The sequence below is a fragment of the Dermacentor andersoni genome, chromosome 2, assembly GCF_023375885.2.
Source record: "Dermacentor andersoni chromosome 2, qqDerAnde1_hic_scaffold, whole genome shotgun sequence".
Classification (NCBI taxonomy): Eukaryota; Metazoa; Arthropoda; class Arachnida; order Ixodida; family Ixodidae; genus Dermacentor; species Dermacentor andersoni.
In genome coordinates, this window is record NC_092815.1 from 69,388,640 (window position 1) to 69,415,734 (window position 27,095).

The 27,095-nt window shown below is 45.1% G+C and overlaps 1 protein-coding gene across 2 annotated transcripts in view; it reads left to right on the forward strand.

Annotated features, from left to right (window-relative positions):
* Window positions 1–24,607, forward strand: part of LOC126541906 (G kinase-anchoring protein 1-like) — a 67,088-nt gene extending 42,481 nt beyond the window's left edge. For both annotated transcript variants that reach the window (XM_050188870.3, XM_055077002.2), the window contains exons 8-12: window positions 4,689–4,790; window positions 8,897–8,960; window positions 13,674–13,744; window positions 16,722–16,793; window positions 24,254–24,607. In XM_050188870.3, the coding sequence (XP_050044827.2) occupies window positions 4,689–4,790; window positions 8,897–8,960; window positions 13,674–13,744; window positions 16,722–16,793; window positions 24,254–24,277 (333 nt within the window). In that variant the 3' untranslated portion in view covers window positions 24,278–24,607. The remainder of the gene's footprint in view (window positions 1–4,688; window positions 4,791–8,896; window positions 8,961–13,673; window positions 13,745–16,721; window positions 16,794–24,253) is intronic.
* Window positions 24,608–27,095: the final 2,488 nt, after the last annotated feature.

Consider the following 27,095-nt stretch of genomic DNA (forward strand, 5'->3'; position numbering starts at 1 on the left):
TACAATCTACTCCTCTACATCCTGCCACTTGAGCTTCAACTCCACCTCAGTGTTCCATCGCCTGGCCCGCATCCATACAATGAGCTATGGTAGATTGGGCTGAACTTCTACGGTGCTACGTGTACTGCCCTCTTTTTGATGTTGATCACACAGTACAAGACTCCTCAGGTCCTAGCCGCCGTTCATCTACCAAAACCTCATCCTCTTCCTCATAATGCCACCTCGACACGCCTTGCTCAAAGCTCGTTGACACCACCATGAATGACAAAGGTGTGTTATTGCAGTGCCAAGTGTGCCTTCCATCACATGATGCAAAGCTGCATTCCCAGGGTACGAGCTGTACCATCTACCGCCTCCATTCGCAGAACGTTCAAGCCCACACTACGCCGTGGCTCTACAAGCCAGCAAGAACGACGGAGCTGCAGCAGTGATCTCTGTTCCTCACCTGGTACACATGCACTAGCCTCCTCCACTCTTTTCAGGCAAAGACGCCGTGTGTAACCCATTCACTGCACTGCTGCCAGCTTCGACCTTCTGAATGTCTTCACTGAACTATTCACTTACAACGGACTAAACTCGCCCTACGCCACAGTGCGAGGACGCTATGGTTGGCGTTCTCAGCCGACACCATGGTGCCGGCTGCAAACGAAGATGCAAACGCATGCCCGATGCACAAGCATGGCATGCACAATCCTGTTCTAGAACCCTGCTATGTTGGTCCTCTTGGTCAGGTGCTCCACGATGACCCCTCGGTTCCTTAGAATCTCGACGAGTGTCAAAATGGGCGTGACATAGACATCACAAAAGCACGGCTGACCCCCTCCATTAAGCCCAACAACTGGAATGCATTGACACGCGCCTGTGCATCAAATGCGTTAAATGAGTTGGTCATGAACGGGCTGACAAGTCGCGATGTGCTGAGATTTTGCTTACTACTGTTGCTAAAATATTGTGCGATGTGTCGCCGGCGTTCACCAATCAGAGGAATTTCGTGCAGTGATCTACGGTGCGGTTTTTCTTTCTTTATTTTTATTATTTTTAAAATTTTTCTTTTTTAAGGGTGCGTGTGATTGATGTGGTCTCGGGTGACTCAAGTTAAATTGGCTACCTCTGCTCTCTTTTCAGCTGCAAAAGTAACTTTCGAAATCAAGACACTAGTACCTGAACAATAGGAGGTACATCTTCAGTCATGCCGTCCATTTCAACTGACAGTGCACTCTTGATTCGACATGTGAAATCTAGTTCAGTACAAGTTCACGATACTCCTTCACTCACTTTTTTCAGTGCAGACTTCTTATGGGCTAGTTAGTTATGAATCCCTCGTGCAGCACTCAAGTGCACTGATGGAAACATGACGCAGCACTGTCATGTTTGAGTCTGTGTGTCCTTGTACTTAAGCAGCGCAATAAAATGACTTGTTTGAAATATGCGTACCATGTGCAATGGAAGAGGACCTGCATCACATAAGACCCACGCATGCAGCCACGTATGCCCCTACTGCTTCAATGGCTGCTTGAGCAGCAGCACATACTGAGTCAATGTAACTGTAATTGGCCTTTCATCTCTTTTTTCGTTTACTGAAAGAGCGGATGGTGTGAGTGCATGTGTGGGGAAAGGGAAAATATGTCAATAGGGCTTTAAATGTGTAGTCAGTATGCTTAAACTGTCCAAATCCCTTCAGCTTCAACTAAAATGTTTCTTGCTGTGACACTATAAACTGTAGTCAGCGAGAAGATTAACTCAAAACCAAGTTCCTAATGCTTCTTCACAGAATCCATTTGCTTAATTAATGAATTAACACTTCCACAGCAACGTATACAGCATACGTGCTTGAAAGGATGAAGTGCACAAGGCATCGTGATCAGTGAGAAAGGAAAAGAGGGTGGCAAGGCAGAAATAAAGCATGCATTCAGCGGAATGGCCTCTTGTCTGCTTCTCTTTCTTGCGATGGTGAAGTTGACAAGATACACAAGGAGATATGTCCTGTTTCAGCAGAGCCACATCCTTGGAGTTCAGTGCAGTCATTGGCCACATGCACATATTCACCCTCTGCTGAGCAATTTCTTGCAGAATAAAGCCAGTGCACACAACACGGCTAAGGTCATTACTATCAAAGACCTGTCCATGCAGCCCAAGTTTTCCTATAAGAGGTGTAAAATACAACAGGCTTCTTCGGGGCAGACGCAGCTGTCCCCTGCTTCTAACAAGGGAAAGTTGACGCCCCCACCTTACCAATAGACATGTAGTCTTTGATCAACATCCTAGCTTCTGACCAGAAAATGCCCTCTGCTCCACCTTTGGGTATCGACAGCTTAGCAGCACGTGACATCTTGTTCAGCTCGGGCAACTCGACCATGTTGGCCAGCAGTTGTTCATCGGCGGCAATGCTGCGAAGAGGCATGCGACGGCCGGGGAAGCGGCCTCACTGTTTGCATGGCCTGTCAGTGCGACCAGCCGATGTACGATGCCCAGGATGCTCTGCGCTGCTTTCCCAACTGCAACAAGAATGCAACACTCAATGTAGCCCGCACAAAAAGCCGTTTGTGTTATATGGCTCACCAATGACAACCTGGCTTCCCTGGACTATAACGTTTATCACTACCACCACCACCACCACCACCCTGGACTATTTGACCAAGGTTTCTATCCACACTTATTTTGCTGAAGTTGTTGCCAAGTTGTTGCATGTCAAGTTCCAAGCCGTGCTCAAAACGTGCCGCGCGACTGAGTGCAAAGGATGAAGTGCACAAGCCAGTACGGGAAATGAGAAGAGAAGATGACTAGGCAAAAGTAAGGCAAGCATTCGGCGGAACGGCCTCTTTTCTGCTTCTATAAGTGCTAATATTTCCTCTCTTGAGCTAAACAGAACATACCTTTGCCGCAGTCTCCATACCAAACTCACCTCACTGGCAAACTCAAGGTTGTTCAGCGCTGGGTAACATGCATCCACTACTCCAGTCTTTTTGGTGGTTGCAAGCTCAATACCAGTCTACGAGGATCGCCTCAAAGCCCTGAAACTCACCACGGTGGCTTAGCGGCCATGGTGTTGTACTGCCAAGCATGAGGTTGCGAGATCAAACCCTGGTCGCGGTAGCCGCCTTTCGATGGGGACGAAATGCAAAAGCACTTTTGTCCCCTGCACTGGGGGCTTATTAAACATCCCCTGGTGGCCAGAATCAATCCATAGTAAGTAATATTGCCGTGCAACTGGCCCCTCAAGGCACTTTGCGTGTATTCGCATGTTTCTTATATGCTTGGAAAAGCACTTTTATGTGGCACGTATTGAGCAACAGAAAGCTGTATCTGGAGATTTTCATGTTGCTCCACAATTTTCTAATTTACATTTTTCATCTAATCATAATATTTGAGAAGTTGAGTAATTAAGGCTAATTAAGTAATCAGGTAGAATGCAAAAAATAATGAGTATCTCCAAGCGACGGCAGACAATACTACTTTGGTTCCATCCAGCCACATGGTGCCTGCATATTTTTCAAGTTTGGCTCGAATTACATGGGCACCCTATATAGCCAACACAGTTATAACAAACTAAATCTAACAAACCTTGACAAACTAAAAATTTCATTGGCCACACATTACTTTAGTGGGTATTGTTGCTGCTATAAGGATACAGAAACTGCAAGATCCGATTATAGTGAAGCAATTTTTCGTGTTCGCATGACTCAATATGTATTCTTCTAGCGAAAATGATACTCTTGCTGGATGGGTTTTCTGACAGCCAATACTCTGGACCAGCACGATTCCATCATTGACCACTAGAACCAGTGTATAGCGGCTAACCAAATTTTGGATGTTGCACGATGCGCCACTCAATGTTTCAGATGGGATCTGCATGATTGTCGTGAACAAAATTGTCACGTCAACTTGGAACCAAATGGCAGCTTCGTTTGCTAACTGCTGACGTAGTGGCCTAAGCATTATGCCTGTGATAAAAATTTGTGGAAAGTCATTAGCTGGTAGTATGCTACGAGATCACACAAACAAGCTAGGCTAATGGCCATAGTTGCTTAGCTTGAACCTCCTCGGTATTGGTTGGTAGCTGTTCTGAGCAGAAGCAACTTGAAATTGCATATGCTAGATGCGCATGTGAAATTGCACATTCTGGATGCACTGTTGTATGTTGAGAACAATGCAAAGTTTGTGTATGTAATTTATTGTTTTTCCTGTGCCATGTATCAGCATGGAAAGGCACTGATGGGCATCAAAGTTTGCAGAAAACTCTTTGCTGGCTTGTATGAAGCATCGTGCTTGTGTTTCTTTTTCACAGACCGCGTAAAAAAAGAAATTGTGAAAATTTAGTCACCTGCAATAAATTGAACTCGGGCCTGCGAACCGTGCGAACAAAGGGAACCAAATTGTATGTATTGTACTTTGCTTGCACTGTCTCGTAATGGCTGCCTTGGGCGCAACAAATAAAGTGAACAATGATGTAAGGGAGTTTTAGTAAGCGTGTGTCATACGTATGCTGTCATGTAACTTAGACAACCATCATAGATGGGTACTGCTGGCTTTTTCCCCCCACCTATGTGGGGTGTATGCTTAGCTACAGCAGATATAAAGAAGGTACTTTCGTGTCGGATGTGGCTTCGTTATGATGAAGTTCAACTCGGTGAAAGCTGTAGTGCAATGAACAGTTGACATCTTAAACTTTGGCACTTCTTTTTCCCCAGCCTTTCTTAGCAGAGCAAGCCAGAACGTTGCAGTTCCAGGATGAACTGGAGAAAAAGGACCAGCAGATAACTGCACTTAAGAAGCATATTGAAGCCCTGGCTGTAAGTATTTGGTGACGCCTTCCACTTCCTTTTCACATTTGTTTATGATGGCTGCCTTCTCTCTCTCTCTCTCTCTCTCTCTCTCTCTCTCTCTGGGGCTGTTCTGTAAAAATTCAGCTCACCACTTTCTGCTAACACACAAGCTTAGTACATATTGTGCAGAGTTGCCCACGGACCTGAATGCATACCTGCCAACTCTTCCGAATTTTCCGTAAAATGTACGAATTTCGAGCAGTCTTACAATTTTATGAATTGAAATTTTACGGAAAACATTTTATTTGTGGAAAAAAAGAAATGGGATAATGTAATAAAACTACACCCTGGTACCTTGCGCCACCACAAGAGGGCAATGCGTATGCGTGATATCATCATAAGGAGCTGCAAAGTTGTAGTGACTTCTGTCGTCTGCTAAGGGAGTCATGAATCCATATCCAAAGCTCGATAGTGCCAATATTGCCTCTAGCGCCTCTGCAAACCTGTTGCCATGCTGTTGCCTTTGATCGCGCGGACGCGCGGGTTTGGACTTCAGTCAGCTTCAGTCACTGCAGTGTTGGTCTTGCCTCTTGTGCTACTAGCGGCTGCGTTGGACACAGTTCGACTCTGGCCTGTAGCGGCTTCTCAGTGCAATGGCGGGCTCGAAGCCTCTACAGTACTTCCAAGTGTTTTTGAAATCGCACACGGCAGAATTTCCGTGTTTCATGCCATCAGAGAAAAGGGACAAGTTCGGATTCTGCATCACGTGTGCCTGTGATGTGAGCATCTCGCATGGCGGCAAGTCTGACATCAAGGTCTACATCGCTTTGAAAAAGCATCAGGGATATGTGCGAGCCGCGGACAGCCAGCAAAGCCTAGCAAGTTTTGTACACAGTGACAACGACCTTGGTGTGATTCGTGCAGAATGCCTCTTCACGGTGTTTTTAGTTAAACACAACATCCCGCTGAGTGTCAGCGATCATGCCGGTCCGCTTTTCCGGAAGATGTTCTCCAAGTGCGAAGAAGCGAAACGCTACGCCTGTGGACGAATAAAGACGACATCAATTGTTCGGGAAATGGCCGCCAACGCGGAGACTCCTTTGCTGGATGCCCTAAAATAGCAAGTATTTTCGATCGCTGTGGGTGGCAGTAACAATAGGGATACGCAGCTTTGCCCTATTGTTGCGACATATTTCATTAAAGAAACGAGTAGTCGAAAGCCGCCTTCTTTGCCTCAGGACAATCCAAGGGGAAGCGACGGGTCACAAAATTGCAAATCTGCTTCTGGACAAGACGAAGTCTCGGAATTTGCCTGTTGGAAACTTGTTGGCTATGTGTTCGGTCAATGCCAATGTCATGATCGGCAAGAAAAACAGTGTTTCTACTGTATTGAGAGAGGCTCAACCGGGTTTGAGAGGGGTTGGTTGCTCGTGCCCTCTCATCAACTTGGCCGCCCAAAAAGGAGCTTCATGTCTCCTTGTAAAGGTTGATGAGGCCTTGGTTGACATTTCTTTTTACCTAGAGAAAAGCTCGAAACGGAAAGATCATAGAGTTCCAAAAAATGCATGATGCCGAGGTCAGAAAGAAGAAAAAGAAGAAGAAACTTTATTAAAGAACAGTCCGGCAGTTTTTGTTGTGGTGGCCTCAGGTGGCGGCTCAAAGCCCTTGGACTCGGGCGGCATCTTCGGCTTGCTGGACGGCCCAGAGCTGGTCTGCCAGCTCTGAACTTTTAAGAGCCGCCTCCCAGCGGCGGCGACGCCTACGGAGAAGGTCCCTGGCGGCTCCCGCATTCGGGGCGTCGTCGGGAAGAAGCGAGCTCGAGCCTTCCCATACTCTGGCAACGGCCGCGATTATGGACGCGTCGTGAACGGAGCTGTTTTGATTACCGTTGTTGCCGGCACATTCCCAGAGCATGTGTCGCACCGTTGCTCTCTTTCCGCAAGTTTTACACGCGTCTGTTAGATACAAATGCGGATAGTAGTGGTGTAAGATAGCGGGGCTAGGGTAGGTATGTGTCTGGAGCAAGCGTAAAGTAACGGCCTCGTTCCTGTTCAATTTATCCTGCAATGGCGGGAATGTGCGTCTTTCGAGTCTGTAGTTGTTGGGTGAGGTCTCTGAACGTGGTTAGGCGATCGCCCCACGCCCACTGTGTTTCTTGTTGCTGCATTTCTGTCGTAGTGTCCCAATCCGGCAGATCCGATCCCCTGCTTTCAGGGGCGGAGGTGGCGGCCACATAATCAGCGGCGGCAGATTATGTGGAAGCATGTGATTATGTTGAAGCATTTGCCGACACGTTGGCTGTTGTTGCGAAAGCATCCGAACAGGCTGCTTGGGACCAGTGGAAACCACTACTCAGCTTTTTTTTATCAAAAACAAAGCAGTGCAACAAGCAGAGCTTGTTTTTGGAGTCATACCGAATTCCGAAGACTTCCTCACAAACAAGTTTTGAAGCATGCTCATGATGCACCATTGCTTGGATGCTGGAAGTGTTGTGCTGAGTGCTGCCAAAAAATAAGTGTCATGATAAATTAGACAGTTATGACTGCCATTCACCCTTTTAGGGTCACTGCAGTATATGTGCGGCTGTGGAAACAAGTCTCAGGTTGTCAAAGGCATACATGTAAGCCAGAAATTGCACATTTAAAGAATGAAGCTTTTTGTAATAAAATGCCACCAGTGTTGCTAGGGTGTAGCTGCTGCTTCGTGCAAGTTGAAAAATATAATAATAAGGCGATAGCTTTGTTGCCATTACAGCCATTTTCCATGGCTGTTGATTGAGAATGTGTTTCTAAACTACAACATGCGGTGAAGCGTGTAACAAATGGTCCGCAGGCCCTCCCTCCCAGAAGTAAGAATATTTATCAGAAGTATGAACATTTATGCCCTCCTGTTAAATTTTTCAGTGTAATACCCCTGTTACACAGGTGACCTTAACCGCGGTTAACGTAACCGCGGTTATCACTAAATAGGGTTAGTGCGGTTACACGGCAGGGGAAATAGTGATTAGATCGCTAACCGCGGTTGACCGCCAACCGAGCTTAGCAACCTCGGTTTAGTGTAACCGACGTTTCGGGAATGGGCAAAACGGCAGACGGTACTTCTCCCGAGTGCAGCGCCGGCGCTTCCAAGATAGCTTCCAAAAAGCATATCATTTGGCCTGATGTGACAACTGAGGCACTGTACGCATTTGGGAAGATAATCTGGCCGCTCTGCACTCAAGTAGTCTAAACGCATGCCTGTGCACAGAGATGATGGCTACGCAGAAATTTCAAAATTTAAGAACTGCGCAATCAAACTGAACAAGTGAGACAAACACAAACACTGTGTGTTTGTGTGCGTCTCACTTTCTTGTCCAGCTTGATGGCGCTGCTTTTAAACTTATAACTTCAGTATTTCTAACATGTACATTTTTGTGATAATTTGTGCAACGTGAAATCGCAGTGTACAGACATTAACACCTGAAAGCACTGCCTTTTCTTCCTTTTCCTTTTCTTTTTTTTTGTAAATGCAATCATATAGTTCCAAAGTGCATTCGCATAAAGTTTACTCCCTTTAATTATGTAACCAATGTTTGTTAGTTGAAACATTCATTTGTTCATTAATATTTTTTTTACCTTTTCATTGGGTGGACTTAATTTAATTTTATATTTACCCATTTATGACCCTTAATTCTGACTTTTTATATACTTGTATGCCCACCAGGCATGCTCGCAACTGAGAGCAGGAGTATCGAAAATTAATAACGTACACGTGCAAAATGCAGTCTTAAACGTTAAAACTCTCAAATATGGCAATTGTTTTACTGACAAATAACATCTTTATACCACTGTAATCAAATGTTGAAGAAAATGATTCAAAATGAAGTCCATATGCAAGAGATCACGTGACTCGTCATCAGACCGTTAACCGTGATCGGGATAGCCCGTGTAACTCTGGCGGACTACGGTTCGCGTTAACCACGGTTGAGCAAGTTAACCCTAGTTAAGTTTAAACCGTGGTTAAGCTGCCCGTGTAAGTAGGGCATAAGCTGTGCAAAAATAGTACGATGTACAAGGTTGAGGTCGCACATTGCTCTTGTAAGTCTACCTATGGTTTGTGAACTAACACATAATCATCTGCCCCTTTATTCTAAGGCCGAGCTGAAGGTGGTGAAGCTTCGCAACAAGCAGTTGTGCAACATCTTGGCCCAAGGCGAAAGTAAGCATCAATTTAATTTATCATGCAATGCATCCTTATGTAAGAGCATTTCCAGTTCTGCCTGCAGTTTTGCAATTATCATTTTGCTTTGTCGCAGATCATCCAGTATTCTGCTTATTCAGGGACTGAAAATTCAAATCTAAGGCTCATGTTACTCTCACTTGTGGAAAGGCCAGCTAAGGTCACTGTTGCTTGCAGTTCTTTTGTCACGCGATGATTATAATAATGTATTTCTGTGCATGTGTCACTTGATCATAAATTTATTATGGCTAGCTTGTTGTCTTTAGTTTCACTGTCACTTGGTGTAAACCAGCTAGCAATATAACTGTGTGGTTTGTATTGCTCGGAGACAAATTTGCAGAAAGTCACTGTTCATTAACATAAATGAGAAAACGGTCAAAAAACGTACTTTCCTATTAGACCGAATGTAGTATTGAAGCATTCTCAGTGATCTGATGGCAGCATTCTCGAGAAACTGTAAGGAGGAAACATCTATACTACTTGTGTTTTGTGCCAGAGCACATGCCTGCATTATGCTAAGTTTCCATTGGAAAGGGTAGCAGCTGTGGGGTACTGGGGGATGCTGAAACTGCTAACTGTGCTAAGTTAGTGGGTGTGGGTTATAAGTTCTGGTGTTCAGATTTGGTTAATATTGTGATACTATCATTGTAGGACAACATTGGTTTAAAAGATTAAGGTTCACAATTCTGCTATGCTTTGCAATAATTTCATACATAAAGGATCACAAGGTGGAAGTGTGGCACTTCGTTTCTACAGGAGTCTCCAAAATGGCTTATCAGCCATTGTGGATATTACGAGGAGTATATTTCTGACTGCAAAAACTTGCAGAACACAAGAGCAGCGGGAAAAAATAGAGAATTCACATGCAGTCAATATGGTTGTTCTAGATGTTCTACCATATAGGCTCATGTAAGGGCCGCTCCCTGAACTTGGCAGCCCAAAATTTGTGTTTAAAAAAATATATCCTACAAAGAAGCAATTGTGTTCAGTGCCCCAATGCCGTGCGCGTGCATCAGAGAATCTTCGCGCGTTGTGTACTTCCACATGCAGCTACTAGATGGTGAGAGCTATGCATTCACCTTTGATGCAGTGGTACATGCAGGGTGTGCACAAGTCACCGGCTGCACCAGCACCATTTTGCCCAAAAGGTTTAGTGCCATGTAAGGGCCGCACCTCCTCAAAATTGGGGAAAAAAACTGTGGCTCTTACGTGAGTCTATATGGTAAATGCATTCTGAACTTTTGTGTGCGACCATGTTACTGTTTTTCAGTTTCGCCCTGCTTAGCTAAGTCACTCAAAACTTAAAATTTTGCATAGCCGTCTAGGCTTCTTCTCATGAGCTTCGTGGTAGTCTGTCGCAAGAGAACTATAGTCTGCCATGTGTGCAGTTGGAGGACATTGCATAATTCTGTGATGCACTGTGCTTGCTGGCCACAAGACTAGGGAAGCAGACAGAATTGAAGAGCGGCATGTTCCGTGTACTTGAACTCGATAAAACTATTGTACAATACATTATGCATCATGCAGCTATGCTAATTGCAGTGTTTGAGCTGAGTCACTGGTGCTGGACTCAGATAGACGAATGCTGACATGACATTGCAACTATCTTTTTTTTTTTTTCACTGCTTTGAATGAACCTCCAATACCTCTGTATCCTAGAAAAATATACTAGCAAGCATCACAGGACCTGCAATAATTTCATATGTAGCGACCGTCCATCGCTCCGCCCTGCCTCGTCGTGGGAGTCATTGCCTCTTGCTCCGGAAATCCAATTTACCTCGCCTTGCCTTGCTGTGGGGTCATTGCCCCCTGCTCTTTCTTGTGTAACTGAGGTGGCTGCCCGACTTGGGCCCCACTACTGCCTCTCAGCAAACCTGCTTTTACTTTTGAATAAAGCTAGTCGACTCTCCGTTCTCAAGCTGTCAAAACGTGTATTTCTTGCCTCCACTAAACTGAACTCCCGACAAATATGGCTGACTTCCGTTAATTTGACTTTGACGGGAGTGACGAAATTGATAGAATTATCCATCGGGACGAATTAAACAAGATGCAAAAACACATTGATGATTGATGAGCAAAAAGAAAAAAAAAATTTGTTGCCCAATGGCGGCCAGTTTCCTAAAGTCGGCTTTGCCAAAGTTTGCTTTTAAGTCAGCTTTGCCACAGTATATCCGTGCGACGTGGTCAAGCCTTAAAAGACTGCTTGGCAGTTTTGGTTTCGTGTCCAATTGCAACGTGCAGGCTATTTCGGGCCAAGTTCCTTCAAGAAAAAAGAAAAAGAGTTTGCTTTAGGATTATGTAAATACCATAATCAAACATTGTGAGCTATGGTTAATGCTTCAAAATCATTCTTTCGACGAGAGATGACGTGTTCAATGCATTCATTGTCTTCTAAGTTCTGCTGAGACGGACGCTGCCACTAAAGGTGTCGCTATTGGAGTTTAACATAGTAGTCAGGCGCGTGCTTGCTGACAAGTTCTAATTATGCGGCAAAGGCCAATTTTAGAATCGAGCTTTTCCTGTCATATGTTTGGAGGACGGTGTTCCTAGTCCAGGTCTCCAGTGGCCGTGGTGATGTTGCCAACCTGCCAGACCAGTGCCTGCTAAAACTGAATTCCATCGTGCAGCACGGTCTCCCAGTTATTCCGGGTTAGGATGTGGTTTGTGAAGGGTCTTTGCCCAGGCAGTGGGTCGTTGGCATGTGATGTAATTCGGTATACCCCACAGCCCGGGCAGCCACAGCAATAGGATGTGAGGTGTAGGACATGGAGGAAGTAGAGATTCAGGAAAGTGTTGGACTGTAATTGCATTGAGGTGGTGGATGGCGTTGCAACGTTTGTTACATTGACTTGCTACATTCTTATGATCGCTGCAGGCGGCTGCCACACATGAGCACAGCGAGAAAATAATGGGCACAAAACTCGTTTATTTTCTTAATAAGCACCACCACCATACGTAACCTCAGTGCTACACGACTTCAGAAAGTTTTGCTCTGTTTCATGACATCACGATAATGCCAGGTCAGGCATTTGAAGACCCAACTTTAGTATCAAATTAAAATGTCTTAAGTGTTTCCCAACCTGCATACTTGCCAAATGTTATCCTTCTACACACAACAAAATGTTCGGAAGAAATCTGCGAGAGTACTCTTTTTAACAGGGCTCTAAAGTCATATATCATGTTTTACCAGAATTACTGAAGCTGGCAGCACTGGCACACTTATTATTTAGCATCTTCAGTTTACATGCTTATTGTCTCACCTGATCCTTGTTGCTTGGGACTGGCTGAAAGTGCCTTGTTAAGCGACTTGAACATTGATTTGGTGAACATTAGTGAAAAAATATCATCGCCTTTCTACATTAGCACTTTGCAGTACAGTCGCCGACCGTTTATTTGGACCTCACAGGGACTGCGAAAATGTCCGAATAAACAGGTGTCCGAAAAAGCAGATTAAGAAAAAAAAAAAAACGAAATCCTTTATTTCCACGGACTTATTCGGGCTTAGCAGTAGGCTTGAAGAAATCGTGAATGTGCCGTTGCACGCTGTTCCGTTTATGCGCAATCAGATAAGCCTGAATCTCTGAGAGGGTCGTACAGTCACTATAGGCGGCTGAAAGCACAGTCACTGCTTGTACACGCTCCGCATGCGATGGCAGCGTAGCATATGGTGCGTCATCTTTCGACTCGGAGTCATCGCCTGGCGGTGCAGCAGAAACCTGACGAATGATCTCGCCGTCGTCAAGTTCTGCACATGTCAGCACAAAAGTGTCAGCAGCACCTGTGAAACTGTCGAATGAGATAGTGTCCAGAATCACCATGCTCGGCAGAACATTTTCGGCGTCAGTAGGGAGCACATCGAAAGGCGACAAATCCTAGGCCTCGCGGCACCCGCTTGCCAGCATTCCCCAGCGCAATCTGCGCGGGCACTGTCGGTGCAATTAGACACTTGATGCGATGTTTCCGTATGCCGCATTGGATCACCGTAACCTTGACACAGTACACAAAGCAAACATCACCGCACCGTCACGCCAACACCAGTCGCACAAACGAAAAACGTTGCTTACTCACAGTGTCGTGCACGAAGAAACAAACAAATCAGCTGCTGTATTGTCTGTATATGGCTTACTAAGCTAAGAGCGGAACTGCTGTAGCCACGAACCAGGCAGAAACGATGATGATGAGCGGGGATTTGAAGCAGCAAGGAGGCTCCGTTCAAAATAAAAATGGCGTTCAGCAAGTCGAACCATGCACCGTTCAGAGTCTGTGCATGGTGCTCTCGATCGAGTTGGCTCAAGGACTGTCCGAAAAATCAGACGAGCGGTTGCAAGGTGTGCAAACTTTCGGCAGTTGTTATACATTATGGTCTATGGGAAGAATGGCGGTGCCGCGAAGCAGACCGAATAATCGAGCATGTCCGAATTTTTGGAGTCCGAAAAAAACAGTCGGTGACTGTATATGTACATGCTTATTGTCTCTTTGGGGCCTTGCTACTTGTTTTTGTGCGTTGTGTTCGAACTGAAAGCACTTTTTTCGTTCAATATTGATGTGGACATTTTTAGTGAATTCTCGTGACCTAGTGCTAGTGTTATTGCAGAAGAGATTTTACTCAAGAGTCTCCAAAAAAAACATGAGTGCCTGTCAGGGATGCTCGATTGTTCACCGATTCACACCTAATTGCTTATACACTTGCAGTGCAAGACAAGGCAGAGATCCTGCGGGACTTCGAGGAAGTGACACAGGTCAAGGACGAACTGACTCAACAGGTATAGCACATTCATCTACTCTTGAACGAAGCACCTCTGATAGTATGTAGCTCAGCTTCTGCTTTGCGAGTGGAGTTTGGTGGACGGTGCTCCTAGTCCAGGCGGTCAACACTAGTCAACACAATGCATAGGTCAAGGCAAATGTCTAGCAGTTAAGTATTAATCTGCAAGTCTTCACTTCAAATCTAAGGTGCTATGATCACTTGAACAATAATTAGGTGCCTATCCTTTGTAGTACATACAGTAAAAGCTTGTTAATTCAAATTCCGCGGTGATGCTATGAAAACTCAAATTATACAAAATTCAAACTAATGGAAGTCGAATAAAAAAGGCACCCGGTTAAGGTGTGTTTATAGTCCGACATAGTGTGAGCGCGCACTTGCTACGTCACGTTGGCAAGAACAATGTCTTTAGTTCAATGCACTGGCGCAGCCAATGTGGTCCGATGTCAAGATGGCTGTTGCTCTATTCGCGCATTCGTCGCGCCGACTGTGCTGACCCTGTGCTGCGACTGTGCTGACCAATGCATGACGTGAAGAAAAAAATATGCCCATGCCGCTTCGCCAACGGTTGCAAACAGCCGTTCAAAGTCGTCAAAGCGGTGTGCGGGTTGGGGATTGTTCAGTGCATGCTCCGAAGAGAGCAGCTGACGGCACGCGCGTCGAAGTCTATAGGGGATGGCAGTTCGGCTGGCGCAGTGCAAGTGGCACAGCGTGACTGGCCACAAGCAATGCACGCCGAAAACATCGGGCTATAAACACGCCTTTGTTCTGCAGGAACAAGAGCTGAGCTCTAAAATGCACTCACGAAATGCACCACAACCTGCTGCGACGTTGGTCTCCGTTGTACTTTCGTAGCTGCACCAGCTGCCGAGTCCCACTACATGTACAGCCGGCGGCCGCACACATATCCCAGCGATGCTGGGATACGTGTAATAGCCACAAATCTCAAAGGCTATGCTTTGTGGTACTGCGAGCGCTGATAAACTTCATGGCCGTTATGTTTCAGACATTACCTGGTGCCGCTTCTCGGCAGAACAGCTCGTAGAAAATAGAGCATAGCCTACAAGATGTAACAGAAACATGCAAAGGTGTAAAGCAAGAAAAAGGAGGGAGAAAAGGCGCCTCGTCCGCTTTTTTATCTTTAAAGTCTTAAAAGAGGGAGAGAGGTGACCTGCAGCAGAGGCGTTGGCCATGGCTGACCAGGCGCGAACGTGTCTCTCCAGTCAGGCCTAAACAATGGGCTGCAGATGAAAAGAGCAGAGTGGCACGGCAACACCAGCGTTTCCAACGTGCTCCCGCACCCTAGCACACTCCCACACTCCCCCATCCACAGTGGCATGGAGTTCAAATTATTGGTGGCGGTGCGGATTTCAGTGTGAATTTGCAGGATGCGTTACATATTGCTTTCAATACATTGTGGGACGGACCGCGGCAGCTACTTCGAATTATCCTAAATTTAGAATTAACGAGTTGTTTTTACTGTAGTTTGGTGCCAGCAACATTGGCGAATAAGAGCAGTGGCAATTGCATGCCATTTAAAGCACTAGGAGTGAGCCTGCATGCTGTAGGTTCAATGGATGCAAGATCTGCAGTGTTGTACACAGATGCCTTCAGGCTGAGGCTTTTTTTGTTCAGCCACTGGCGACTACTTACCCTATGATACTATGTATCTGTAATCTTTCTTTCTCTGTTTTTATAACATAGTATTATTATTATTATTTATTTTCTTGAAATACACTTTTCAGTATTGAACTACAGATGAATGATTATTTAAGTGGTCTGCACCTAATTGGTGATCCACACATTTGGGCATATCTATCGTTGAAGCGTAACGCAGAACTGTCTACAGCTATAGCTTGAGTAGAGTAGAGTACTCGATGCACAGTAGCAAATCTGTAGCTGCTGTAAATGCCAAGGACCTGTATGCAGGATGCAGCTGTACATAAAATTAGAAGGGCCATGGCAGTTTACTAGCTGCTTCCTGATGTTCTTGTGAAGCACTTGATAAATGGCGTACTTCTAGGGCAGGACATTACTGCAGGTGTCATCCATGCTTAAGTCAGCTTAGGATTGTTTAGCTGCTGTATTTTCATTAATTTGATGGAAAGAGGTTGATTATTACTCTATAATTATGAAAGGTAAACTTCCCTTTTCGAATTTCGTACTGCAACCTGAGTGCAAATGCATCACAGTAGCATCACGGATTTCATTGTATTTTCTCATACTTTGGCTGTTGATTCTAAGGCGGGAAAAGTTCTCAAAACTTTCTTGTGGAGTCGTTTATTGCTTTAGACTGCAGTGTTGGCCTCCTTTACCAATTAAAGACAAGTGGGGAAAGAACTTCATGGTGGTGTTCTGACCAGCTTTCTATTCTTACCTTTTTTTTAGCGTACCTAGCCTCCTGTCACAGTTAGAGTGGCCACTTTGCTATTGCAGAAGCGTGGTTTACTAAAGCAGCTTAACCTAATATTCCTCTTCAGTTTCTTTAGCGACATCTATCGGCTGGCATAAGCAGTGCTCATTAACAAGGCATTCATTTAAAAATAAGCATATACAGCAACATTTCTGCAGCTCTTCAGAATAACAGATAAGAAGGGATGCTGTGTTAAGTATTTCCAGTCTCGTGTTAAGCATTGCTTTCAGGCTCCTCCTAGCAGTCGTCAGCATGGGCTGTGGCAGGCTGCAGTTTGTAGCGCTGCTTTTCAGTGTGCCTTGGAAGAAGTATATTATGGAGCAAGGGATGGGCAGCCCCATTCCCTCACCTAAGCTCTTCCACCGCAGCTCCCCTGCACTGTAGGTACGCACAAAGCAGGGAAGCATATACAGCACGATGACAATTTATCATGAAATTTCAGTTTTCATAACTAAACCAGTAGAGGTTGAAATTCCAATTGTGCTCCATTGTGTTTTTGTGTCGTGAAGCGATTTCACGTTTCTTAGAACCACTGATCAGTAGTGCACGACTTGTGTTGCAGGTTACCGAGCTACATGCTGCACTGGAACAAGAACGGTCAAAGGTGCGCTTGCTGCAGCAGGATCTCAAGAAGGTATGGCTGCATTTTCTTCCCATCCATGCATTAAGAAACACCAAACTCACTATTGCCATTGGTGTGGATGGATGATGGTCAGATATGCATCAAGCAAAGCATCAGCATAGCCATTGGTAGAACAGCTGCACTTATGGCACCAAATTGTGCCAAGAGCAGGCCTTTATGCCATCCGGCTCCAGAACAGCATTTTAGTGGGAAAATGCACCAAGCCTGCATTCGGTAGAAGCTTAAGAATTAAAGCCTCTGTCCATTAAAGCTGACTCGTTAGTAAAACTGAAATCAAAACCTAAGCACGCTGCCGTAGCCACAGGTCATGGATATTGACCCTTTTTGCGAAGCAGCTTGCTCTAAAGAAACAAGATGCCACTTACAGCAGCACGCCGCACTTTGCCTCAGCAAAAGCGTACGAATACAAAACAATTACCTCTTCTGCCTTGCTTCTGTGCAATCAGCTGTCAGAAATGCAATTGGGTTTTCGTTAATGCACTGTAGTCCAATCATGCTGCAAAATGGGGAATGAGGAGAGAAGACATGTGCAGTAGGCTCCAGAAATGGTGACTGGCATATTAAGGAATAGAATGAATTGGTGTGTCCAAGCTTACAGACGGCTGCTACATAATGACTGCCTGTGTTGCCGGTTCTTCACAATGCACTGCTTCCCTCAAAGATTTAAAAAAAAAATTCACTTATCCACCAGCGTTGTATCGCTAACCTCGTCGGAAAGGACCTCATCCCTGGAATGTCTGCACAAGTATTATACAGTGACAAAGGCAGTAGTGTCGCTTCTTGGCATATAATCAGTTTCTCACATTATTTATTCAAATCCAGCCCACTTCACATGTACTTACACTCACTCTATTACTAACGTATCAAGAAATGAACGGGCGGCCACGTGAATAAGTGCGTCGAGGCGTGGGTGACAGTGACTGCACCGACAGCACACTAATGTCCAAAGCTGAACATTTCGTAATAGTCCAGAGAGTAAGCGAGTGACTAGCGATAATAAGTATTTGCTACAAGCTATTACAAAGTACAGACCATCTATGTTAAGTTTGTGCAACGAAAGAATAAATCTATCTCAACTGAGCACACCCATGACCGATCAGGCACAAAATAAGGAATCAGATAGTGACCGCCCGGGGTACTTTACAGAGTCAGAAACGGCGGCAAGCCGCTGCTTAAAGGTATTTCCTAAGTAAAGAATGAAGAGCTAAGCACACTGATACTGATTCAATTCATAGGCGGAAAGTTAGGGTAGCTTTGAACACAGTTTTAGCCCACTTGTAGTACAGGCACCGTATACGCTGCTTGCTCCATTTGGGCAAAGGATAATGAGCTCCGAAAGCGCTTACATGTCCTCTGAAGCTGTGGTTAAAGCTTCACATGTCGTCCACCCAGTCACCATCTACGACAACTGCCGAAACAGGTTTGCAGAGCTGCACCGGCATCAATGAATTGATTGTAAACACAGAGATAGATAGCTGAGGCAATCAATGGATACATTGCCATGTGATAAAACATGGCAGCCTCACTCAGAATCGCAGTGAAAAGGGTCAATAGCTGATACTGTCGGTTGTCCATTTGCAGTTTTTTCGCTTTTGTTACGTTTCTCTGTGACAGATACTCCAGTGTACTGCCACTGTACTGTCTATTTGTTTGTGGCATTCATCTACAAGTTTGTTATTTCTTGTACTAGCATGGCATGAGGTTGGCTCAGTGGGATGTTGGATAAAAGAAACCTCGACTAACGTTAGGTCACAAATTGTTTGGCGTAGTTGTTGGCAGTGCCACTTAGAAGATAACTTGTAACATGTCTACTCAACTGCTGACATGTAATTATCTTGCAAGTGAGGACCTTTCTTGCAAACCTGTGCGATCAAATTAGCAGATTCCATGGTTGTAATATAATCGACTTTAATGAGTTTCCTGGCAAGTTATTTGGAGAGATTAGCCTATTGAAGAAATGTGTGGACCTCATGGCAGTAAATTCGGTTCAGTCGTGGACATTCTGGGCATGGTCTTGTTGACAGCCTCTAGTTCTGCATTTTTCTTTTGTTCTTGCTCGCTTGAGGTTCACTGAACAAGCTGCGCCTGTTGCATGTGTTAAATAGTGACTCCATAGCGCATTATATGCGTGGAGAAAGCCATTCTAATAAAAATAAAACACTAGTTTGGCCATTTTTAGCCTGAATGCCTCATTGATATACTTATAACACTAGCATTTATTGAATATTTGTTATTTCAGCTAAGACCATATTTGCCACATAGATGTATATTGGACACTTCGCCGAAAGTGCCTGACCTATGCCAGAAGGTCTAATGGTGGTTTCACCACTGCATAGCCAAGTCTGAAGTCAGGCGCCTTCTACCTCGTCATACAGTTAAACCTGGATATAACGAAGTTGACAAAAGCTCGCAATTTTTCGTTACATGCAGGTTTTCGTTACATGCAGGTTTCGCGTGAAGGCTCGTACGAATGATGCAGAAACGAAACCAAATAGCTCAATATATCCGTGAAGGTGAACTCACCCTTCAATCATTTATTTTACACTAAAAAACTGCGTAATTTCCGCTTGCTTCTTCGGCACGAGTGTAGGCACAACACGCGGCTCCAAAGAGGCTAAATCGTGTAGAGCTCCTTCATCGTCGAGCGAGCCGACGAAACGGCGCATAACGTCCATTGCGTTCATCACCTCCTTTGCAGTAGGCACGTCACACGGATCTGCCTCACAAGCACCATCATCACCGCCATCCGGATTTTGCACGCTTTCAGCTACTGCTGCATCAGACATTTCTTCTGTAGTCACGGCGGCGTTGTCGGCAAACAAAAAGTCAGTCAGTTCAACGTCGTCGGGTACACCACCGTTAGTACATAGCTCGTTCCACGCTTCGGCCACATTGGACGGAGTAGAAAGGTCTTCCTCCTCCTCGTCGGCACCAGCCCGTGCGTTTTTGGCTATTCTGGCCTTTAAAAAGCAATTCGCGATAACTTCTGCCCTGATCTCTTGCCAGGAGGCAGCAAGCATCTCGACTGCTTGATAAATGTCGATCTTCATCTCCCGTTCCAGACGGATGTCGAGAAGTATTTTCAGGATTAGTCGGCGCCGGTAACAGCATTTAAAACTGTTAATGACCCCTTTGTCGAGGGGTTGTATTAGGGACGTGCAGTTGGCCGGGAAGTAATGCAGTTCGATGTTCGACAGCTGCAGGCCCTCGACGTGGTGCGCCGAGCAATTGTCCAGCAGTAGGCAAACTTGACGGCCTTGCCGCTTGACGTCCTGGTTAAATTCCTTTAACCACTCAGAAAATATTGGCCGAGTCATCCACGCTTTGGAATTCGCCACATACTTCACGGGCATACGCTTCGTTCCCTTAAAACACCTGGGACGGGCACTTTTGCCGACAACTAGCGGGACTCGCTTGTCTGTGCCGTCGAGGTTGGCACACAGCAGAATCGTTATGCGGAGCTTGCTCTGCTTTTCACCGCGGCAGTCATCGCCTTTTAACGCTAGCGTGCGGCCCGGAAGCATTTGATAAAATAGAGCTGTCTCGTCGGCATTGTAGACATCAGCCGCCTCGAAGCGACTCAGGATTCCAGGCAGCTTGTCAGCCACCCACGAAGCAGCAGCATAGCTGTCTGCGGAGGCAGATTCGCCGCTGATTACTCTTCCGACGACACCGTGCCGGCTCTTAAATCCCTGCAGCCACCCGTTGCTTGCCTTGAAATCGTCATGACCCAAGATACACGCAAAATCCTTTGCCTTCTGTTGCAAGATCGCGCCGCTTATGGGTACATTTCTGGCTCGCGTGTCCAAAAACCACGTGAACACTGCCTTGTCCACATCAGTGTATGTGGACAGCTTCAGTCTTTTTTTCTTCGAGCTTGTTCCCGACTCCACTGCGTTTCTGATGCTGTGTTCCGCACTCAAAATCGTTGATAGTGTGCTCGCTGGAATGCTGAAATGGGTGGCAACGTCCTTCTTCTTCTCGCCCGCGGAGACTGCATTTAAAATTGCGAGTTTGTCTTCAAAAGACAGAACTTTTCGTTTTCTGGCAGTAGAACTCATCACGACCAACCGACGACGCAGTTAGAAGCGGAGACGCACGACTACACGCCGACAGGCAGGCCTAGCACCTCCAAAACAAGTCGGACAAACCAGTACCAGAGCACAGTTGACACACGCACACGTGCAGAACGCAGGACAACACTCAAGATGGCGAATGCAACGCACCCATAGAGAAAGAAAAAAAAGTGACGGATATCGTTCGTCATCGTCCCTCCCCCTCTCCCTTCCGGCGCCTTGGCAATGAAAGAACCGGCTATCAGCGTTGCTTTTCAAGTGAATTCTTACACATAAGTGTGTATAAGCCGTTGAAACAAATGAAAATCACAAAATAAGAATGCTTGTCCTCAAATCCATACGAAACAAAATAATTCTGCAAGAAAAATCAGCTGCCGATACCAATGCCACCTGGTGCCACGCTAGACAAGCAAAGCCTGAAAAGACTGCTATGTTAGGCACGGAGCGGCGCTAGTTGCCGCCATCATCATCATCATCGCTAACTTTGCTCGGTCGCGGCAATCCCTGGCGTGCGCGTAGCTGCTGGCTCCTTACAGCATTAATATTCAATAATCTAGAGCATTTCTTCGGCCGAATTTTCCTTAAAAGTGCTAAAAGTAATGACTGATCAGCTTTGGGAGTTCGTTACATCAAGGCTAACCGCCGCAACGCGTTCGTTACATCAAGGTCGAAAATACATGGGCTTCAATGGGGGCAGCGTTGGGGAATTCAAAAACTTCGTTAAATCCAGGAATTCGTTACATATAGGTTCGTTACATCCAGGTTTAACTGTATAATGTTTGTTTTCCCAGTTACTAATACCATTTTTGGGGTTGTCCCGACAGAATGAGACCTCACTGTTCGTAGCAAAGCCACTGTCCTGGTGATACACCTGTCGGGGCACTGTGGTCACCGTACCTGCTTTGTTTTCTATGTTATGTCTTTTCAAACTATGGCAGACACCAACTAGCCTAATAGTATGCTGGAGTCACCATAAGCACATTCTTCTTACATACTAGTTGAGTATTTTGTGTGCAGTGTATGTCATAAAACGACAGCAGCTGGCATTTTACCCCAATGCTATATCTTGCACCTTTTTTTGCGTCACCATCTTTCTCTTCCCGCTTATTGTTTGAAATTAAGTGGACGTGGGAAATAGGAGCCTGTCTGAATCGGTTTATTTTGGCAACCAAGATGGCAAAATATTGGCTCAATCTGTTACTCGGCTCCCTACCAGACCACCACACTATGGGCTGTGCCCTCCCTCCGATGAGACGCAGCTGGCTGTGTATCGGCTAGGGAATGCCGGTCAAGAAGAGAGAAATATGGAAAAATTGTGCAGTCTAAAAAATTGATTTTGCTGATGCTCTTGTCACCCTCTTGAAGCCTCTCCTACTGTATGTTATGCTAGCATGCGATGGGTGCATTTTCTTCTATGATGTCAGCCTTATCTGGCCACACTGGAGAGCAAAGTCTAACTTTGAGCATTGCTTCTGAATGTACTGTAATCGATGACCTTCAAGAAAATGATTGTTTGGGTAGTCATAATGAGCGATTCTTTCACTGTTTCACAGATAAGTCGCTGACCATTTGTTTTCTCTCCATTGGGATTGGCTAAAAGTCTGAAGAATCTAGGGTCTGAAAAAAAAAAATCAATTAATATGGAATTTACCACAAGAAGAGTTTCTTTATTCCTCAAGTGGCATGAAAAGCTTCTCAGCACATCGCTAGATGCCCATACCCCTGCATATTACCTGGGACATGATCGGAGATCTTTGTTTAAAATGTGTTCTCTTCAGTTGCTGCAACATCACAAACTGGGCAGTATGCAAAATTTGTGAGAACGGAAGGGAGAGAGCAGCCAATAGGCAAGTGGTGAACATTCCAGAAGTTTACATGCCTCATTTGTCGTCTGCTTGCAGACACTGTTACTACAAAACCAAATGTTTCTAGTCTTCCAATGAATAAAATCTTTATATATAAAAAAAGATGCTTTTTCTTCTCAAGCTTAAGCACATTCTCAAATAGTAATACGTACAGCTACTACAATTTTTAACTATTAGTTTCTCTGTGTGGTCGCTAGGTGATGTCGCACTCACCCCCCAAGGAAAAGAAACGGAAAACACGGGAACAGTAGCGTGCTTTTCAAGAGGGAACAACAACATTCCACTGGCTCGCTGGCACCTAATGATGGAGTCGAGTTCACCGCAAAACAAACTCACTGTTTGCTTCTGTAAATGAAAGTGACGCCGCTATTCCCTTTCTCCCCTCTCTTCAAACGCATTTCGCACCTCCAACTGCCCTGCTTTGTCGTTGAGCAACGCCAACATAACATCCAAAGCTTCCATTGCAAGCGCCATTTTCTTAAATGAGACTATGGATTGGATCCAAACGTGCCATGCAAAGCTGATCTCGCAATGAGCACATGACCGCTCGAATTTTACACTTCTCGTCGTGTTCTGCTCCTAGCAGATGACTTGCTCCGTTTCAACATGATTGGCAGAAGCATGTCATCATTATGGCATCACCAAAAACGTGGCCGTGCACCGCGGCTGACAGCATCAGCGCAGCTGCCTAGGCCAATCACGCACGGCATAACAGAACAATGATTTCCGGTTGCACCCCTGATTGGGCTATATTTTGGCCATTTTCATGCTATCAGATACTAAGATAGACAAAAGTATGGTCATGCACCAAATACTAATTTCTCGGCACCTTCAAACAGAGGTCGACTGCACTCCATTAACCAGATGATTGTGGATTTTTTACCACTTTCATTGACTGGTACTTCCCTGACGTCATTGTGGCCCTCATCACTAGAGATAGTGAAGCTCGAGTTGGCGACATATGAAGTTGTGTGATGGTTCTGAGTGACAAAAGCTCATAACGGTGACAGTGAAGTCGCCAGAGAGCATGTCACTATGTAGGACATTAAGGTGATAGCTGGACTTGGCTTATCCCACAATTTGGACACACTTGGTGGCGACTGGATTGTCTAGACTAGGTCAGTAGTGTCCTGTTGCTGGTTTTGTTTGTGTTTAAAAAAAGACACTGGCAATATATCAAAACATTGCCTTTCACCACGTTGCAGTGGTCAGATTAAGATGTCACGCAGGCCGAGTCCGAAGTGTTCAACAACATGCCATAAGAGTATCCCAGATTTTTACTATATTCTTTACATCTGTGGGATGTGCAGCAATTCTGCAAATGTACGAATAATCATGCCAGAATGGCTTATAGCAGTCTAAGTGCTCTTACACCTGTTCAAACATCAGATTTTACTAACCTTATTTTCCTATGCCTATGAAGGCATAGAAACAATTATCATGTATTATCTTGTCTACGTTACAGTACTATCTGCTCATGAAAGTGTGTTCTCCTTTTTTGTTATTGCAGGGTGGGAAGAGAGAACCTCGGTAGCATTTGGTCCGGCCCCAAGTTTTTTACTGTCTGCCTGCGAAGTGCAAGGGCTGCACTGTAAATGCCAGGACAAGACACGTCGCTAATGGGGCCTTGTCTGCTGAGAAACATTGCAACTACTGCCATTGCACATCTTCTAGCGGTCTAGCAGGCTGGCTCGCTTCTTATGTACATACATCAGGCGGACTGTGTGTTGGTTCTTTTTTATTTCTTACATAAACATGTGAGGTGTTTGTCCGTTACTTCAGGGAACAAATGAAGTGGCTACATCTGTTAATTTAATTTGGAGGTGATGTAGAACATTGTTGATTAAAGTCACATTCTCTGTTACCTTAGTGTGTCTGTACCGGTGTTTGTGTGTGCCCATTGCACAAAGAATGATCAAGGCAGTGGGTCCCAAGAACCAGTAAAAATGACAAACTAATGATGATGGCAGGGTTAAAATAGAAAAGAAGGCTCTAGCTCATTTCCCACCCTAACCTGGGATGGCCATTTTGATAACAGTATTGAAATGATAGTCAAATGATTAAGAATAATCCTACACAATGCAATGTGAAGTGCAATGTGAAGAAACTTTGCACATATAATCCTCATTTCTGCATTCTTCTTTTGAGACAAGAAATCTGTCGTGATCCAGATTCCTTGCCACAATTTGTTCCAAGAGTAAAAGTTTTTCTTTCCTTGATAAAAACACAGAGTCGAACCCGGATGTATCGAATCTGAAGGGGATCACAAAGAAAGTTCGATATATAGGTAATCCTACGTATAATATAAAAACTATACAATGATTTTCAATGGAATTTTACAGCTGTTAAATGTATACAATAATTCGTTATATGTGGGTTCGATACATCCGGGTTCAACGGTAGCAGATTTGTATAATAATGAGCTAGTGATAGGTGACAAGGTGCAAGCAAGGATTCTTTAACCCAGAGCACCCAGAACAGGTATAATGCTGCTTTCAAGTCTCATCTTGTTCAATAGAGCCGTAATGGTCCACCTGATGAAGAAAATTTTATGTTGGTGTCCTTGAGATGTACATATCTGTAAACACCATGCTTGTTTTGCTTGTTCCTTCTTCCGAGTCCCAGGGTGTCTATCAACCGGGAAAACCGGGAATTCTCAGGGAATTTGAACAGTCTGGAAAAACTCGGGGAAAACTCAGGGAATTTGTGCATCTATCAGGGAAAATTAGCTGTAACTTTATTGAAAGGGAACGAAAGTCGTGTTAATGCTGGCTCCAGTAACAGAGGAATCGCAACGAATCGTCATTGACGCCGTGTCATCGGCACGATGTATTGCCGAAGTAGTTAACGACCGATTTTCTAGACGCCCGATTTTTCGGACATGCCCAATAATTTGCACGGCTTTGCGGCACCACCACGTACTCCATATAGTCAATGTATATTGCCCTGACTGCAGGTCTGAAATGGCATTAATCAAAGCTGCCACCGCCGCTATTTTGATTATCTTGCCGCCTCGAACCGGCACTCTCGAACGCAGATCCGCTGGCAGCCGTAACCACCACCGCGGCAACGTTAGGCCTAGCTGCTTCTATGTTCGCTATTAAGCTTCTTGCCGTGCGGTGCCGTGTTTTTCATTGAAAGAATTTGCCGCTATCACCAATGGCACCGACTCCGCCTTTGTAATCCTCGCGATTGGCTTTGAAGCTCGCAGAGCACAGCGCATTGCGTAATGCCAGTCTCCGAAAGTTAGCTTCGCCTCAGTACACTAGTGTTAGGCGGTGAAGCATAAGCGTGGGAAGGGGGCAATTGTCACGGGACACAGTATGTATTCGTTAATTACACATGCGTGCACCCCGTCTCCTGTCACAGTACAAGCACTGATATGCCTAATAAGTGCACTGGCAGGCCTTCAGAGCTTTTTCAGACGTGCCTGTGGTAATTTTAGCCCTTAAAGGCAGTTAAAGACATGCATTAATTTTTTTCAGACTGCCCGATTTCATTTTTTTTTGCGGCCCCTAGGAAGACCGAAAGATCAAATGTTGACTGTACTACTGACCAAAAGGATGCTTCAGATGATCCATGTGGTGGAGGATGAGAACAGAAAGGACCGACGCACTGAGGAATTAACGGGAAAGGAAGGGTGCCACCACTTTTTGAAGGAGCTTGAGCTAAAAAAACTATGCGTTGGCTGACGCTGAGATACAGGTGTCCCTCATCCAAACCAAAATAAATTGTTTTAAGCAGTGAAACCCAACACTGAGATGTTGTGTACGGGCTGAGAGTATGTCAGGACAGTTGAGGTTGACTTCCCAGCTGCTGAGAGAGAACCTTAGTTGTGACAAAGTTCAGGGCCTCATATAGATGAGCTTGCTATCAGTTCATAGAAATAGCGCATATTAAAAAATATTTACTTATGTATGCATCTCCTTTTCATTCGTATTTGAAAATGTTCGACTCAATTTGGAATGGGCTTTACCATTTCTTTCGCTGTGCATTTTACTAACACCTTCCTACTGTTTTCTTTTTAAATAAAATAGATATTACTCCTTACTATTCAAACTGGATTAAGTCATTTTTTTTGTTTCAGCATGCTTGAGTGACAGCATCGGGCAACGTGGTGTCAGCCTGTCTTGACATAAAACAAAGTTCTGGCTCATTCAGGGAATTTTGCAAAGGTGCTCAGGGAAAACCTGGAAAACTCAGGGAATTTGGAAATGTCAACTTGGTAGACACCCTGGAGTCCTGTCTGTAACGTGCTTCGGCAAGTTTAATATGGATCGCCAACTCACCCAAGTACTTACCCTAGTATTTCTCATATTTTATGTGTAGGAAATGGTTCCTGATCCACACCA